Raw genomic sequence first — 18,173 nt, 5'->3', positions numbered from 1 at the left:
GCAGCTGGCTTTTAGCTTTTAATGCCGAAACCTCATAATGAGTTGGAGGTGGAGATGGAGTTGGAGATGGCATACTATGCGTACGTTTGCTCGTTTGTCTGTTGGGGTGCGTTCGTTCATGCCCTGCGGCATTTCCATTGTATAAATACGCAGCGCATTTGCTGATCTACAATTAGTTTATTTACAGAGCTCAAAGAGATAATTGCACAACTTCGAAGATATAACTCGAAGAACGTCTTCCAGATCAGAGATCCATCATAGCGACCGTTTACTGTGAATCAACCGCGTGCTCCGTGTTCTATGCTAATTGCAATTGAAATCGAGAGTTGACTACAACGAATTCAAATTTGTCGAAATTGTCATTTGATTTTTTTTTTTGTTGTAATCAGTTTGAAAATAACAACAAATCGAAGTGAATGTAGTGAAAAATCGGACGGAAAACAAAGTTTGTTGCGATTGCAATTATTTGAGTGAAATATTTGAGAAATTTTCGCCTAAATATGGGAACAATGGAGAAAATTCGCTATCGGGTAAATTTTTTTGAAAAATAAACAAATATATTTGAATAATTGGATTGAAACTTTGAAATGGTCTCAACATATCACTAAGTGTATCCAAATTCTATTTGATATTTCATTAAAGATCCCAAACCTTCATAGAGGGGTTTGAAAATATTTAATATATATTTGTCATAGATCTCAAAGACATGAAAAGAATCGGTAGAAATTTACGATATGTATCAGCGATTTCGTCGGAAAGTTACTTTGAGTCTTAAAAATTACCGCGATTGAATGGAAATTTTGAAATTTTCACACAAAATTATTATATCATTTCACTCGCTAAATGTTATCCGATGACCATCCTGACCCTAACTACACGCAATTTAATGAGGATTGGATCATAATTGCGACCAGTAGCGTGATTACACATTAACATGGACAGACGGATAAACGGAGGCATATAACAAGATCGATTCAGCTCGGCGAGATAGGAAGATCCATACATAATATCATGGGTCTAGGACGAATATTTCGAGGCGTTTCAATCTTTTTGTCCCAATCAAAGTTAGTAGACATAGTATTGTGGGATACGACAAAGAAACAAGTAAACTCAAGTAAGGGAAAGTCAAAAGTCGGGCGGGGCGACTATATATTTAGTAGGGCTCCGTAGCAAAAGAATTTATTTGAAGTATATCATACCACTTATCAACATTTGGCTATAGAGCAGTTATAGTTTGGTTTCAGAAGTCGGTCGATGTGCCAAAATGTGTCATTTGGACTGATATTGGCCATTTGTCACACAATTAACCCGAAATCGGTTGCAGATATATATGGGAGCTATATCCAAATCTGAACCGATCTTGAGAAAATTTGGCAGACGTATTTCTGGGCTATAACTGATAACTGATATTAAACATCATTCTTGTGGAGTGCATTTTTTGAATGTGGGGGACTTAAACAACAAATAGGATGAAACATATATATGGGCTTATAGCTATATCTGAACAGATTTTCATCAAACCTGATGTAATTACTTCTGAATTCGGTTGTATGTGCCAAAATGCAGGTTATTTGAATTGATATTGGCCATTTGAAGATATATGGTAGATATATCTAAATCTGATCTGATTACTACAACTTTAATAGGGTTCGTCCTTGGGCCAAACAAATATTGTTTTGAACATTTCATCTCGATCGGATAATAAATGCGATGTGCATTTTGTTCACAAGAATATATAAACGGGCGGACGAACAGACGGACTGACATGCATAAATCGACTCAGAAAGTGGTTATATGAAGATCCTCAAATCCAACTATAGGTCTATCTCGCTTCCTTCTCCATGTTACAAACAATTGCATAAAGACATAATACCCTTACCACTATGTAGCGTAGGGTACAACAGTTAAGCCGAACTTTAAATACCCTCCAGCATTTGGAAGAAATTGCAAATTATCAAAAAAAAAAAAAAAAAAAAAAAAAAAAAAAAAAAACCGTTGTTACAGATATTGTTAAAATAATAAAATGACCGAGTGTAGACAGTTACCATTATATTGGGGCCTTTACGAAGATGTGGGCACAAATAGGCAATTTTTGACACAGGCCATACTCAAATACGAAATATGAACCAATTCCGGTGAACAATGTCACAATAACATCGAAATTCTGAATATTGGGGCTAAACGAAGACGTGGACTTTTACAGGCTGTAGAACCCATTATGAACTTCAAATACAAAATTTGAAACAATTCCGGTAAATAATGTCGCTAAAATAATCAAAATACCGAATTTAGGGAGGTACCGTTATATGGGGGCTGTACGAAAATGTGCACCTCTGTAAGCAATTTTGAGACATATAGTAGGAACTATTATGTAGGAATCTATTAGGAACTTCAAATTTCAAAAATCATCAAAATACCGAACATCGGGAGGTACCGTTATATGGGGGCTGTACGAAAATGTGGACCTCTGTAAGCAATTTTGTGACATGTAGTAGGAACTACTAGGTAGGAACCTATTAGGAACTTCAAATTCCAAATTTTAAAGATTTTCGGTAAAAAGTGTGACACAAATCATCAAAATACCGAATATCGGAAGTACAGTTATATGGGGACTATAGATAAACTCAGACCTATATTGACAGTCCTATGAAAGGACGTTTCTTACGTAATGGGAATACAAATTGTAATTATAGCGAATTTGGGTTAAAATTGTGACTAAAACACTCAAAAAAAACTTCAATCATTTGGTACAGTTATATAGGGGCTATATAAAAACGTGGACCTATATAGCCCATTTTCAATACCAAAAGTCATGCAGGCAAAACACACATCTGAGTAAAATTTAATCAAACTACTTTATTACATTCAGAAGCTAGAGTGATGCCAATAGACGGGCAGACATCTCTAAATCGACATAGAATTTTATGCTGATCAAGAATGTTTTTTTGAAGTGTTCCAAACGGAATCACATATTTGGCCGCGCCGAATATTTGATTCCCTCCAACATGATATACATAATGTCAAAATGAGGACCCAAATCAACAATTTTTGGAAGTCAATTAAAAAAACGAAACTTTAGACAATTTCGTTGAAGAAAATTGGGGAAAGCCATCATAATACCGAATATAGGGTGGTGCTGTCCAATGGGAAGGGGGTATAGTTATTTGGGCTCTATACCAAAAAGTTGGCCAACGTAGCCCATTTTTTGAACATTTTATGAGTTCATACCTGAACTGACTTCTAAAATTTCTTTCTCAATTCCTTCGGAAGAAAGCGTGACTAAATCGAATTAGAATTTTTCACAGCACATTAATGAATACTTCGATGAGTCACAAAAGGAATGGCAAACTTAATATGCCCTCAATGTTATGGTGGAGGGTATAAAAATAGGAAATAGGGCAGTCTTAATTGCGCGAGATTGGTGTAAATTTGAAGTGAGCATTTGTAAATTTTCTAACTGACTGATAAATATGTAAAAAATATACTTATAGCTCGAAAAGCTTGGTCCCATCTCTTTTAAATTTCGAATTATTCCCGGTTCCGATTTGGATATAGCCCCCACAAGGTACCCACATCTACCCCTAAATTTAAAGCAAATATGAACCAATTTGGATATAATTCGAAATAATTTCTCCATGTTTTCTCTAAATGTAGGGCTAGCTTGTAGCCTGTGCCAATTTAACGACAAAAACAACTTCATTGTAGCCTCTTTTACAGATACATTTTTTTAAGATGCATCTAACCTGAAGTGCTTTCCGCAAACTAGAAATGTAAAAATATATAAAAGTTAACTTACCACTTTTGGATTTCTTTTCACTAAGGAAAGATTTATTTTCAGCCTCATAAGAAAATAGTCCCTGAATCCAAAGGGGTCCAACGGATGGGCACTACTTCTTATCGCGTTTTAATAAGGATTATTTCGCTCTCCGTTATCGTAAAATGAGCGTGGACGATAAACTTCAAGCAAAAAGTACCGACCGCTTATTTTCCTGTTTTGACTTATACCCCACTGTTTGACCCCTTTCAAGTGGGGAAAAATGACCCTTTCCGACAGATATTGTCTTACCGATGAAGGACGATTTCCTCGATTTTGAAGTACACAACCCTTAACGAAACTGCATCGTGTCTGGGTTTCCTTCAGTGCTCTAAATCAGTTAAATGATGCAATAGTTAGAATACGTTCGTTAGTCAATGACACTCGGGTATTTAGCTCCGAAACTCTCTTAGACGACATTTTGATGTCAGTAATTAACAGTTGTGTATCAATGTGTATTCATATTTTGCTGTAGCGCCTATATTAAGGCTGACATTTTCAATCAATTAGACTGTAATCTAGTACTTTAGGTTCTCAGTGAATTGAAAAATGAAAAATGGCTTACAATGTCGCCAGTAAGGGAAAGTCAAAAGCCGGGCGAGGGCGACTATATGATACCCTACACCACAATGCATATTTAGTAGAGCTCCCGTAACAAAAGAATTATTTGAAGTAGATCATATCATCTATCATCATTTGACTTTAGAGCACACATAGTGGGATTTCAGAGGGAACCAATATATAGGAGGCTTATGCAATTCTGAATCGATTTTCTTTGGGAGCTATAGCTATATCTGAACTGAATTCCGTTGGATGTACTTAAATTCAGGTAATTTGGATTTATATTCGCCATTTGGTGCACAATTAACCCGAAATCGGTTGAAGATAACCGAAATATCGGTCCAAGACATAGGAAACTGTATATGGATCCGATCTCACCGAACTAAGTCTAGCTATGTATGTCCGTCCGCCCGTCTGTCCATGTTAAATTGTAATCACGCTAAAGGTGGCAATTAGGGCTCAATCCTCACGAAAATTTGTGGAGTTTTGGTGAAATTAAGATCAGAATAGAAGCCTATTTTTGGAGGAGATGATCGCAAAGTATTTGGGTTGAAATGAACCAAGAACAGAAAAAATCATGATTTTGTAGTTGCTCTAGCCATCACAATTATTGACCAATCGACACGAAATGTTGCATGAGGCTAGAGTTAAGGGCTGGGCAGAAGCCAACCAACGGTTGAAATATACCATAACTTTGACATAAAAAATACCAACATTTCCTTTAAACTCGAATATTTTTAATTCCAGAAAAATCACAAATATACGAAATAGTAACTTCTGACTGCCACATTGATGCTGATATCCAAAATATCGCATATATAGCAAAATATATACAATCTCTTATATCAAGGAAGGATGTTAGTTATTATAACTCAAAAACGACTGGACGGATTTTGGCAACTCTCATTAATTGAGAGTGGCCTTTTGACAGAAGAGAACAAAATCTTGACAAATCGCATAAAAATATTTAGTGACATTTCTATACCCTCCACCTTGGAAAGGTGGGTTTTTTTAACTTGTCATTCCGTATGTAACATCCCTAAATATTCGTCGTAGACCCCATAAAGTATATATATTCATAATCAGCATAAAATTCAATGTCGGTATAACGATGTCTGTCTGTTGAAATCACGATACAGCACATATTATTTGACGTAGAGCGTCAAAATTTAGCAGAATAAAAAGTGTTGTATCTAGGATGGTTGGTATTAAAAATGAGATAAATTAGTCCATAGTTCGGTATTTTTATTATTTTTGCCAAATTTTATCACGGATTTATCTAAAAACTGGTATTTGTTGGCCATAGTGGGTTCTAGCTCCGGTGGCGGTATATATATAACAGTACCTCCCGATATTAGGTATTTTAATGGTTTTGCCACATTTTTCACTGATTTGTCTGAAAATTAGTATTTTTAGGTCATAGAGGGTCTTAGTTCGTGTGGCGAAACATTGTATGTATAGGTCCACGCTTTGGTATAGCTTCCATAAAACGGTAACTCCCGATATTCGGTATTTTGATGATTTTTGCCACATTTTTTCACGGATTTGTCTAAAAATTGGTATTTGTTGGTCATAATGGGTTCTAGCTTCGGTGGCGAAACATTGTATGTACAGGGTTGCCCATATTCGACGGACCTTTGGGCCCTTTGGGCCCATTCCAATCGACGAGGCTTGTCCGCAGGCAACATTCTTTGCGTCAATTGAATTTTGTACGGGAACAAATGCAAATCAATGCGAATAATCCGTTGTAAAGTGGACCGAGCCATGCCCAACTGCTAAGAATGGCGTTTTTAGAGTGTTCTTGGGGACCTCTCAACACTGGCTCGTACGGCAGCGATATTCTCGGCCGATCGCCTTGGTCGACTTTTATATGGCCTCTTTGGATAAGAAAGAGCCTTACCAGTCGAAAATTTTTCGTAAAAAAAATGGTGTTCTTAGAAGGCGCACTTCTTACATTTTTTAATGTTTTAAAAGCACGTTGAGCTTTCACAATTGACTTCTTCCGTTGAATGTAAATTTCAACTGTTTCGCGTGGCGTGTATTGGTTCATGGTAAAAATCTGCTTGGACTGACGCTTCAAACGCGGTATGTCATTAAGCGATTTGACATCTCTGTCAAAAGTTATGGCGTTGCCAGATGTTTCCGTCGGATATGGGCAACCCTGTATAGGTACACGTTTTGGTATAACTCCCATATAACGGTACCTCCCCATATTCGGCATTTTGATGATTGTGTTTCCGTTACCCGAAGGTAGAGGGTATTAAAAGTTTGTCATATTTTTTTATCGCATGAGATTTTTTAAATTTGATTTACAATTGCTCTGTTCTCGAACCTGCAAGAATCTACTATTTTTGCAATTCCCTTCAATATCATAAAGAGAAAATCGGTTATCACAGTAAAAACTTTTACATTCTTACAGTTCTGGAAAAAACCAAATATAAATTGCACATTTTTTTAATATTTTTCAGCTTGAGTTGGAGGTATTTTATTAAGGTCACATTTATTGTCCAACCAATTTTGCAAGGGAGCAGGGTTAGGATCGGAATAAAAGCCTATTGGCATGGACCAGCAAACTAAAATTTGTCTAGATTTTAAAGCCGTCCTACAGTTCTCAACTAAGGACCAATGAACATGGAATTTTTTATGAGATCATAGTTTAGGACAGCGCTAAAGCCTAATATTTTTAACGGTCATCGGATAATATCGAGCTGATTAAATGGACCACAATTTCTGTGAAAAATATCAATATTACCGAAATCACAGATACATACAAGATGTACCTCTGACTTTTACAGTAATGTTGATTTCGTTGACGATCGTATAGAAAAGTAGAGGAACCGACACTTTCAAATATTGTTTTGAATACCCACTAACATAACAAAGGTCGAAAGATTTGCATGACCTCGTGGTTTCGGTCAAAAGCTAAGATAACATTTTGCAGCAATTTGTGACATTAGTTCAAGAATTAAATGTCCTGTTCTTTCCGAGAGAGCGAATTAGGTTTTTGCTATTGTAGGAATATCTGCTTTGTCAAATATCGATGGAATTAGGTTCAACATTTGCGCTTATAATGTAGTAGATATGGGGATGCTTCTTAGGGGAATCTTCATTCTAGTCAAAAGGGTATCGGATCTGCACAAACTTTATCGCAAATTATAGTGTTGTAGGGTATTAAATGTTCGCCCCGCCCGATAATAGCATTTGCTTACTTGTTAGATCTACTTTTATAATCATGAAAATTTTGAATTTTGTAGCACAGTGTAATTGTACATCATTAATATAAAGCGATCAGTCAGTTACAAAATTTGTTTTGCTGAGGCTCACTATAATTGTATAGAATCAAAAATAGGTAGAATTTCCAGAATCTAAGAAGGTTACGAAAAGTACTTAATATTACACCATCGTGATCGATTGATCGAACAAGAACTTGGAAATTTTGCATAGAATCGGGCTATATGAATATGGGCGAGATGCATATTAACATTTTATAAATATTTTTTACCACAACAGAAAGTGGTAGAATCCTTAAATGTCGTTTTTTGCATTATCTGGTTTGGTCATTGTATTGTCCAAATTTTTTAAGTCATTTTCCCAATAAAGTATAGGCAATATTATTATATTCGATTTTCTCTTTGCAGTTTTTTACAGTTTTTCTATTGACCTTAGCTGTGTTGCTGAATACATGCCAGTCTCAACAGAATACTCTTTTCAATCAATCACCATTCCAACGACAGACACCTAATTTCCAGCGTCAACAGTTGCGGCAACGTCAACAATTACAACTGCAGCAACCGCAACAACAATCACCGTTCCCTGTAAATCCCCTGGCACCAGGTATTAATCCCCTGCAGCCTATATCGCCACTCTTACCACAGGTGTGTAAATAACTCGAGAATTTAGAGAGAGAAAATAAATAATAGATTCTCTCTATTTTTTCACAGAGCATTTATCGCAATTACAATCAGAATTTTGTACCCATAACGGCATATCAAAATGAACTGAACTACGATGGCAGCTTTCAATATGGTTATGCGGCTGGCGATGGAACAACTGCTCAAGCTCAGGGTTATGTAAAGAATTTAGGACTGGGTGAAGCCGTGGAGGCACAAGTTGTTCAGGGTTCTTATTCCTATACTTCACCCGAGGGAACCCCGATAACAGTGCGTTATATTGCCGATGAAAATGGTATGTTTCAGAGTATTTATATTATTTATACCACATTACTCAATTACAAATTTTTATAAAAGGTTTCCGGGCCGAAGGTGCCCACATACCCACGCCACCACCCATACCCGATGCCATTGCCAAGTCTCTGCAGTTCATTGCTAGCACTCAACCCTATCAAGATGGCATTAGTCCAAACCTAAATCCATATCAAACACCCTATAGACAATTCTCCAATGTATTGAGACCGGGCCAAACACAGCTGACACCATTGCAATTGCAACAACAGCAACGTTTCCTGCAGCAACAACAAAACTCTGGACAATATCAACAAGACTCTCAGTTTGGTTATCCTCAAACATCGCTGCAATCGGGCTCCAATCAATTTCAGTCTACACCCCAGGCAGGTTCACAAGGCAACTTTTTGCAGCAACAAAATCTACAGCAACAACAACAGCAGCAACATTTAAACAAGCAACAACAACAGGGCGATCAACAGCAACAACAGCAGCAGCAATTGACTACACAGGAACTAAGAGCGAGACCTAACCAGCTAGTAAATCCTTTCGGTTATAATAACCCTTATCGGCGATTTAAGAAAGCTGCCACGAAATCATCGACGACACAGGATTGAAGACGACTGCACCACGAATCAAGCGAATGAAACTAACCTTGTATCTATTTGTATATCTGTATGTATGTCTGTTAAAATGTTTTTGCAACAACAACAAAAATAAATGGTTGTTGTCTATATATATTTAAACTAAGCATCTCTCTATATGATTGTTAATAATGATCATTATCATTTAACTCATCAGTATTATTAACATTAAGTATCGCATCAATCGCATGAAAATACATGTAACAAAAATCCACATTTAGATGTTTTATTTTATTAAATATTAAAGCATACTCTTAGGATCGGCATTTTACCAATGGGGTACAACAGGGTGATACATCTAAGATCAAAACTTTATGTGTGCTATACATTGAAAATGAGTCTTAGATGAATATCTGTAAATTTTATACTAGAGGGCGCCAGTCACGACTAGGTAATTGCAATGCACCAAAATAAATTAAAAAAAGTTATATGGAATTAGCCGTTTTGCCGACAGCTGAATATCCTCAGCAATTGTTTATTTATTTAAATATATATTGATTTGCGTTATAATTATTCAAACCGTTGACACCTCTTGGGAGTGGTTCCGAAGGGGTGGCCCATTATTTTCCATGTCGTATCTGACATAAGTCTGATAAAAATATATAAAAACGTATCACATTTGGATTTTATATCGACTACTTGCTTCACTTTATATCAGCGTTAGAAAATAAACTGTACAGAAACATAGTGTACTGTACCGGTACAGTATCACTAAAAAAATTTTAGCGGTAGTGTACCGGTACATTACCACTAAAAATATTTTAGTGATACTGTACCGGAACACAACGATTATCGGGGTGTACCGCAGTCGGAGCGTTAAAAAATCGCAGTGTACCGCAGTCGGAACACTAAAAAATCGCAGTCTACCGGAGTCGAAGCACTAAAAACGTAGTGTTCCGCAATATGAGCATTGAAAACTCGTTGTGTATCACATGCACCACATTAAAAAAATCGAAATCATAAAACTGATTTTAAACACTCAGCCATACTATGTAAAATATTTAGTTTTTTTATACCCTCCACCATACATAGTATGGAGGGTATATTAACTTCGTCATTCCGTTTGTAACTCATCGAAATAATCATTTTAGACCCAACAAAGTATATACATTTTTGATCAGCGTAAAATTCTAAGACGATTTAGCCATGTTCGTCCGTCTGTTGTAATCACGCTACAGTCTAAACGAATTAAGATAGGAAGCTAAAATTTTGCACAGATCCCTCTTTTGTCTGCAGGCAGGTCAAGTTCGAAGATGGGCTATATCGGTCCACGATATCGTATAGCCCCCATATAACGGTACCCCCCGATATTCGGTATTTTGATGATTTTAGCCACATTTTGCAATGGAATTGTCTGAAATTCCACACGAGGAGTTCATTGTGAGTACTTTATCCCTTGGAAGATAATTATCTATATAGGTCTACGATATCCCCCCCCCATATAACGGTACCCCCGATATTCAGTATTTGATGCTTTTAGTTATATTTTTCACCGGAATATTTTGAAATTGTACACAAGAGGTTCTTTGTAAGCAGTTTACACCCTGTCACCCGGTATCGTATATCCCCCATATAACGGTACCCCCGATATTCGATATTTTGATGATTTTAGCCATATTTTCCAATGGTAATGTCTGAAAATTCACACAAGGAGTTCTTTGTGAGCACTTTAACCCCTGAAAGGTAATTGTCTATATAGGTCTAAAATATCGTATATCCCCCATATATCGGCACCTTCCGATATTAGATATTTTAAAGATTTTAACAGAATTTTTAATTATTTTTTTTTTTTTTTTTGAAAAATTTTTAATTCGTTCCAAATGGTGGAGGGTATTCAAAGTTCGGCCCGGCCGAACTTACTGCTTTTTTACTTATTTACACCTACATTCATTGATATTTCGGTACCACAAAATAACATAATAACTCATTACAACGCAACCACCTTTTTTTGCGGAAAATTAAAAATATAAATTTTCAATGGTTAAATACAAATTATTATCTCTTCAGATTTGGTTCTTTTTATACCCTCCACCATACTATGGACGGTATATTAACTTTGTCATTCCGTTTGTAACTCTTCGACCCAACAGAGTATATATATTCTTGATCAGCGTAAAATTCTAAGTCGATTTAGCTATGTCCGTCTGTCTGTCTGTCTGTTGTAATCACGTTATCTTTCGAATAAATTGAGATAGATGGCTAAAATTTTGCACACATGTTCATTTTTCCAGTAGGCAGGTTAAGTTCGTGAATGGGCCATGTAGGTACACGTTTTCATATAGCCCCCATATAAAGGTACCTCCCGATATTCGGTGTTTTGATGATTTTAGCGACATTATTCACCGGAATTGTTTCAAATTAGGTATTTGAAGTTCGAAATGGATACTACACCCTATGACAGAAAATTGTCTGTGGAGGTCCACGCCTTCGTATAGCCCCCATATACAGCACCTCCCGAAATTCGGTATTTTGATGATTTTAGCGACATTATTCACCGGAATTGTTTCAAATTTGGTATTTGAAGTTCGAAATGGATACTACAGTCTGTGACAGAAAAGTGTCTATGCTGGTCCACGTCTTCGTATATATAACGGTACCTCCCAATAATCGGTATTTTTATGATTTTAGCGTCATTATTCACCAGAATTGTTTCAAATTACGTATTTAGAGTTAGTTATGGGAACTTAAGCCTGTGACAGAAAATTGTCTATGCAGGTCTCCAGGTCTTCGCATAGGCCGCATTTATCAGTACCTCCCTATATTCGGTATTTTGACGATTTTAGGTACAATACCCACCGAAATTGTTTGAGATGTGGTATTTGAAGTTCGTAATGGATGCTACAGCCTGTCACAGAAAATTGTTTATGCAGGTCCAGGTCTTCGCACAGCTCCGATATAACGGTACCTCCCTATATACGATATTTTGATGCTTTTAGCTACATTATTCACCGTTTATTTCAAGTTTCGAATTTGAATATGGTAATGCCTATGTAGGCTCACGTCGTATAAACCCCAATATAACGGCTATATTTGGTATTTTTAAAATTTTAACAAAATGTTTTAAGGAGTTTATTTTTTGGAAATTACCAAATTCGTTGCAAATGGTGGACGGTATTCAAAGTACGGTACAGTACCAAACTGTTTATTTTCGAACGCTGCTTTTTATGAGATATATTATAATATTTAAAACTAGCTGGCCTGGTCCACGTCGCCGGACCGTACTTTTAGTCTTTAATGGATATTTTTGAAGCACAATAATTCACAGATCTGACTATAAGTCACAATTTTTATAATAAGTAATGAGTCCATAGTAATTTCTAAGTAGAAATAAATATTCATGGCAAAAATTATTATACATGCTTACTCACAGTCGGTTTTAGATATTTTAAATAGCCTTTTCTTATTTTTCAGGCACAGGCTTTAATTCGAGTGTTGAAAACCTATATGATATAGAATATCTATAATAGCCCTATGTGAAAACTCAGCTCAATTTTTGGTATTGTAAAAAGCTTAGCAACATTCTCCATTCAAAAAAGGTGCAATTTGGAATTTGTATTTCCCACGTTTAGAATACCATGCTGTGTGGTATTTAGTTTTGTCCACCTCACAATTAAGGGCAGAACGATTTCCGAATAGTCAAAGACAATTTATTTTTTACACCCACTACCGTAAGATGGGAATTAATGTTTTTTTTCACTTAAATTGTGCTTTGGAGACCCCATAAAGTCAATATTTTTTATCATAGCATAATCCAATAAAGGTTAAACTAATGCTCAATGCTACTTTTTAATATTCTTGTTTTTTTTTTTCATGTTTCTGCCACAATTTCCAATGGAATGAGTCTCAGTTTGACATTTCGAAGCTTATTTCATATAGACGTACATCCCAAATCTACGTTTCCAAACAATATTCTATTGGGGGTTACAAGTTTAATAGAATACTAAATTTTCTTCTCTCATCACACATTAGTTGGGAAAGCAGATTTGCGGGTACACTAATGTGGGGACTATACAGGGTAAGAGGAAAAAACTGCAACCAACTTCAGACTTCTGTCATTTCTAGGTCACTCGTCCGACAGCTGTTAAAATTATTCCAGTGACAGCTCAATATATTATTTACAAACGTACAAAAAGGAAGGGAATTTTTTTGGAGGGAATTTTCAGAAAAAAATTTATTCGTGATGTAATTCAAACGTGATAGTGTGATTTCTTATATTTGGCTGGAAAAAGACAAGTGGCTGTCGGTAGAGCACTCCAGCACATAAATGCGAATAAATCTTTTGTGGAAAGAGAATATAAATAATAGTTTCTCTATATTTTTTCCCAAAGCCTTTTTCGCAATTACAATCTGAATTTTGTGCGGATAACGGCACATCAAAATGAACTGAACTACGATGGCAGCTTTCAATATAGTCATGCGGCTGGCGATGGAACAACTGCTCAAGCTCAGGGTTATGTAAAGAATTTAGGACTGGGTGAAGCCGTGGAGGCGATTTCTTTATATTTGGCTGCAAAAGCACAAGCGGCTATCATTAGAGCACTCTAGCATTCAAATGCTTTTGTGTTTGTGTCATTAGAGCACTCCAGCATTCAAATGCTTTGTGCTCGTTACCATGATACTGGTACCTTAGCCCGACGTCAAGGAAGTGGACGGAAGCAGCAACAGCAGCAACACCAGCAGAAATATTTCGAAAAGTAAAGAAGCGACTTGATCGAAATCTGCGTCGCACTGGCCGAAAAATGGCTCGTGAACTGAACATATCGCAATATTCTCTTCGGTAAATATTGGAAAATGAGCCATTGGAACTCCAAAAAGTGCAAGAACTTACACCGCAACAGAAAGAAAATAGACTCAAAAGAGCTAAAGAGTTGCTTCGCTTGGCCGAAAGTGGTGAACTGCCGAATTTGGTTTTGTCCTATGAGAAAATGTTCGTTGTCCAGCAGTTTGTAAACAAACAAAATGATCGTGTTAACTTGCCAAGGAGGTCAGTTGAAAATGTGCACCAGGCCACCAGAACTCAAGTACCGGCCATGGTGATGGTGTGGGCCACCATAACAGCCGATGGTCGCTCTCCTCTAGTATTAATCGGCCGTGGCATCACAATAAATGACGAAAATATTCCGGACGCGTATTAAAGCCTTGGGCACACACACATTTTGGCCGCAGACCTTGGATATTCCAACAGGACACAGCACCATCGCACTCAGAACGCGCCACACATGAATGGTTACAAAATGAGTTTTCTCGCTTCATTCCCAGCGCACAATGGCCACCAAAATCTCCGGATACCAATTCGTTGGATTATTGTGTCAGGAGTATTTTGAAAAGCAAGGTTGACACTAAAAAATACCAAGGTGTCGATCACCTCAAGCAAGCGCTTTGTCTGGTTGACCAATTCGAACAAATCTTAACTTATTCTAAAATTTGATGCTATTTCCGACATTTTTTGCTTCCATTCAATAAAATTAAAACCAGTAAAGAAAGTCTTAAAGTCGGGCGGGATCGACTTTGTGCTACCCTACACCACTTTGCATATTTAGTAGAGCTTCACATAACAAATAAATGTTTAAATGGGAAATTTGTGAGAATTAAATCATATCAACTATGATTAAAGTAATACTTAAAAGTCCAAAGGACCTAATATATATATTCTCCTCTGAATCAATTTCTACTAAATTTGTAGAGGAATTTGAGCCTTTTTAATTCGGGCTTGTATTATTCATTTGCTGCACAATTAACTCGAAATCGGATAGATATACATGAGAGCTATATCTAAATCTGAACCGATCTCGATAACATTTGGCAAAGGTATTTCTGAGCTGTATTTGATATATTTCCCCGAATATAGTTATAACTGAGTCCATATTACGGCTATGCAGGGCAAATTCAACAAATCGGATAAACTATAGGTATGGGAGCTATAGCTATATCTGAACCGATTTCCACCAAATTTGACATACTGGTTTCTAGACTCAATTTGGTCGTAAGTACCAAATTACATTCCATTTGGACTAATATTACACGTTTGGTGCACCATAAAATGTACAACGGACGAAGATATATAGGGGAGCTATATCCAAATGTTAACCGATCTCGATAAAATTTAGCAAGGATATTTCGGAGTTACTTTTGATATATTTCCCCAAATATCGTTGTTACAGAGCGCATATTACGGCTGCGGACCACAAAAATAACAAATCGGATGAACAATATATATGGAAGCTATATCTATATCAGAACCGATTTCGATCAAATTTGGTATACATACTAGCTTCTAGACTCGATTCGGTCGGAAGTGCCGAATTCCATCCCGTTTGGACAAATATTAGACGTTTGGTGCAAAATAAAGCGTAAATTGAACGAAGTTATATATGGAAGCTATATCCAAATCTGAACCGATTTCGATAAAATTTAGCAAATTTATTTCTGAGCTGTATTTGATATATTTCCCCAAATATTGTTGTTGCAGAGTGCATATTACGGCTGCGGAGGATAAAAATAACAAATCGGATGAACAATATATATGGGAGCTATAGCTATATCTAAAGCGATTTCGATCAAATTTGGCATACTTATTTTCAGGCCTAATTTGGGTGCATATGCAAAATTCCTTACATTTCGGGCTGACGTTTGGTGCACAATAAAAGGCAAATCGGACGAAGATATATATGGGAGCTATATCTAAATTTTGACAGATTATCTCCAATTTCATAAGGGGTCGTCCTTGGGCCAAAAAAATGATCTGTGCAAAATTTCATCTGGATCGGGCAATAAATGCGACCTGTACTTTGTTTACAAAAATACATGGACAGACGGATGGACGGACGGACATGTATAAATCGACTCAAAATGTGATTCTATGCAGATCATCAAAAGGAACTATGTGTCTATCTGGTTTCCTTTTGCCCGTTACAAACAAATGCACAAAGACATAATACCCTGACCACCTTGTGGTGTAGGGTATAAAAAGGAAACTGTTTGTAGGTTTGTTTGTTTGATTGAAAAACTGCTGAAGAGATTTTTCAGAAAACTTTCCGAATATACTACAGCATCGCCTGAAAATAACGTAAGCTATATAAATTATTAAAATTCCATTTGGAACTGGGATATAGCATCAGAATCGGAGGTACCTCCAGAAAATTTAGTCAGGCAGTCTCCAAATTTAGAATGTGTTACGGAAATCGGTACAAATATAAATTTATCAAATTATTTTGTAATCGGTTCAGATTTGAATATATTTACCATATACACTTTCGGCCGATCTCACATATTTAATGCAACAAAGCACTGTATGTTTGCCCGAATCCAATGAAATTTAAATTGAGTGACGGCTAGTATTGTATAATAACATTTAAATCTGACAGAGATATTTATGAAAGCAATATCTGAATAGAAAGAATACGTTGTACCGTAATGCAGTGTAGTGACATAAAAATGGACCAATACTCACTTAAAGAATGCATTGAAATTCTAAAAATTCACTTGAAAAATGGGGCTAAAGCATTTTCGGGTAGTCGAGAAGCAGCTTGTCGGAACGCAGCTCCGACCAATTGATACAAAATGTTGCAAATTCGTCCAACTTGGCCCTATAACTCACTAAACAGTGATGTGTTTTGGGTGCATCGGCTTTTCTGTGTCCCAAATGCGACAATGGTCTGAACTGTATATGCTGTAATCTAACGCCATTTCTTAAGTATGTCCCTCAGTTTATTCCACTACCTGAAACTCGTCATTTTGCATATTCCTGCCACTACTGACCGATGAAGCTCTAATATTTAGATTTTAGAATTTTTTCTTCAATTATTGTGTAATATTGGCTCACCGACGTAGCCGAATACTCCCTTCGAGAGTTATCGTGCGCACCAGCCAGACAGACAGACGGACGGACATAGCTAGATCGACTCCAAATGTCCTGACACGTATTTGGCAAAAAGGCCTAGGGTCTAAATCCGTTACAAAAACGTATATGCATGTTCGTCCATGCATAAACCTATTCAGAATATGAGTCTATCTCCTTTTTTTCTGCATATTACACACAAATTCACAAAGACATAATAGGTTGTACTATTGCGTGGCGTGGATGGCAATTTTTAAAATTCAATTAAAAAAAAATTCCTCAGACAACAGAGATGGTTACTATTTTTAATGGTTAGAGTTGAATGTGACCGCCGCACAATGGGGTGAGATCCCCAAAAACGGAGACTAATTCAGGGAAGCATTCTATCGCTCTGAAATACATATATTTTGGACCTATTTTGCTATATATCCGATTTCTTGGCTATCAGCATTACTTTAATGATCAGAAGTGACCTTTTAATGAATTTGTGATTTAGCTGGGATTAAAAATATTCACAGTTTAGTGGAAATGTTCGTATCTTTTTATATAAAATTTAGGATCTACTAAACTAAATAAACTACTATTGCTAAATATTTGTTCGGCAAATTGGTAGGCTTCTGCACAGTCCTAAACTCTAACTACATGTAAATTTCCGCGTCGATTGGTTCATAATTGTGGCCTATAGGACATCTGCAAAATCAGGGAAATCTTCCGTTTTTGGTCCATTTCAACCCCTAAATATTTTGAAAAAATAAGGTTCTTTTCTGACTTTAACCCCACCTCGTGAGGATCGGGCCATAATTGGGACTTGTAGCTTGATTAAAAATTAACATGGACAGACGGACAGACGAACGGGCGGACATACATAGCTTGATCGACTCAGCTCGGCGAGATAGGAAGATCCATATATAGATTCCTTTGTGGGGGACAATCTTTCAAGTTGTTACATAATTTTTGGCTCAATCAAACTTATAATACTCCCAACACATAGTGTTCATTCGTATAGGGTAAAATATACATTTTTTAGTTCCACTTATCCACTTCCACTTACCCAATAAACACAAAAATAGTAAAAATGCTGTAAGTTCGGCCGGGCCTTACTTTGAATACCCTCTTGGAACGAATTTGACAATTCT

At 36.6% G+C, this 18,173-nt stretch overlaps 1 protein-coding gene across 1 annotated transcript; it reads left to right on the top strand.

Annotated features, from left to right (window-relative positions):
• The first annotated feature begins 390 nt into the window (after positions 1-390).
• LOC131801604 (putative mediator of RNA polymerase II transcription subunit 12) lies at positions 391-9,405 on the top strand. Its single transcript, XM_059120423.1, has 4 exons — positions 391-530; positions 8,014-8,250; positions 8,317-8,560; positions 8,623-9,405. The coding sequence occupies exons 1-4, from the start codon at positions 501-503 to the stop codon at positions 9,171-9,173; spliced, it is 1,062 nt and encodes a 353-aa protein (XP_058976406.1). The 5' UTR covers positions 391-500; the 3' UTR covers positions 9,174-9,405.
• The last annotated feature ends 8,768 nt before the right edge of the window (positions 9,406-18,173 follow it).

This window comes from Musca domestica, unplaced genomic scaffold, assembly GCF_030504385.1.
Source record: "Musca domestica strain aabys unplaced genomic scaffold, Musca_domestica.polishedcontigs.V.1.1 17, whole genome shotgun sequence".
Lineage (NCBI taxonomy): Eukaryota > Metazoa > Arthropoda > Insecta > Diptera > Muscidae > Musca > Musca domestica.
Note: the sequence above shows the minus strand (reverse complement) of the source record. Positions and strands in the feature narration are given on the sequence as shown.

Excerpts from the sequence above, each read along its gene's own strand:
- LOC131801604 (XM_059120423.1), top strand. The coding sequence starts at position 501 with ATGGGAACAATGGAGAAAATTCGCTATCGG. Across the intron at positions 531-8,013 it reads TGGAGAAAATTCGCTATCGG|TTTTTTACAGTTTTTCTATT; the intron begins GTAAATTTTTTT and ends TTCTCTTTGCAG. Across the intron at positions 8,251-8,316 it reads TATCGCCACTCTTACCACAG|AGCATTTATCGCAATTACAA; the intron begins GTGTGTAAATAA and ends ATTTTTTCACAG.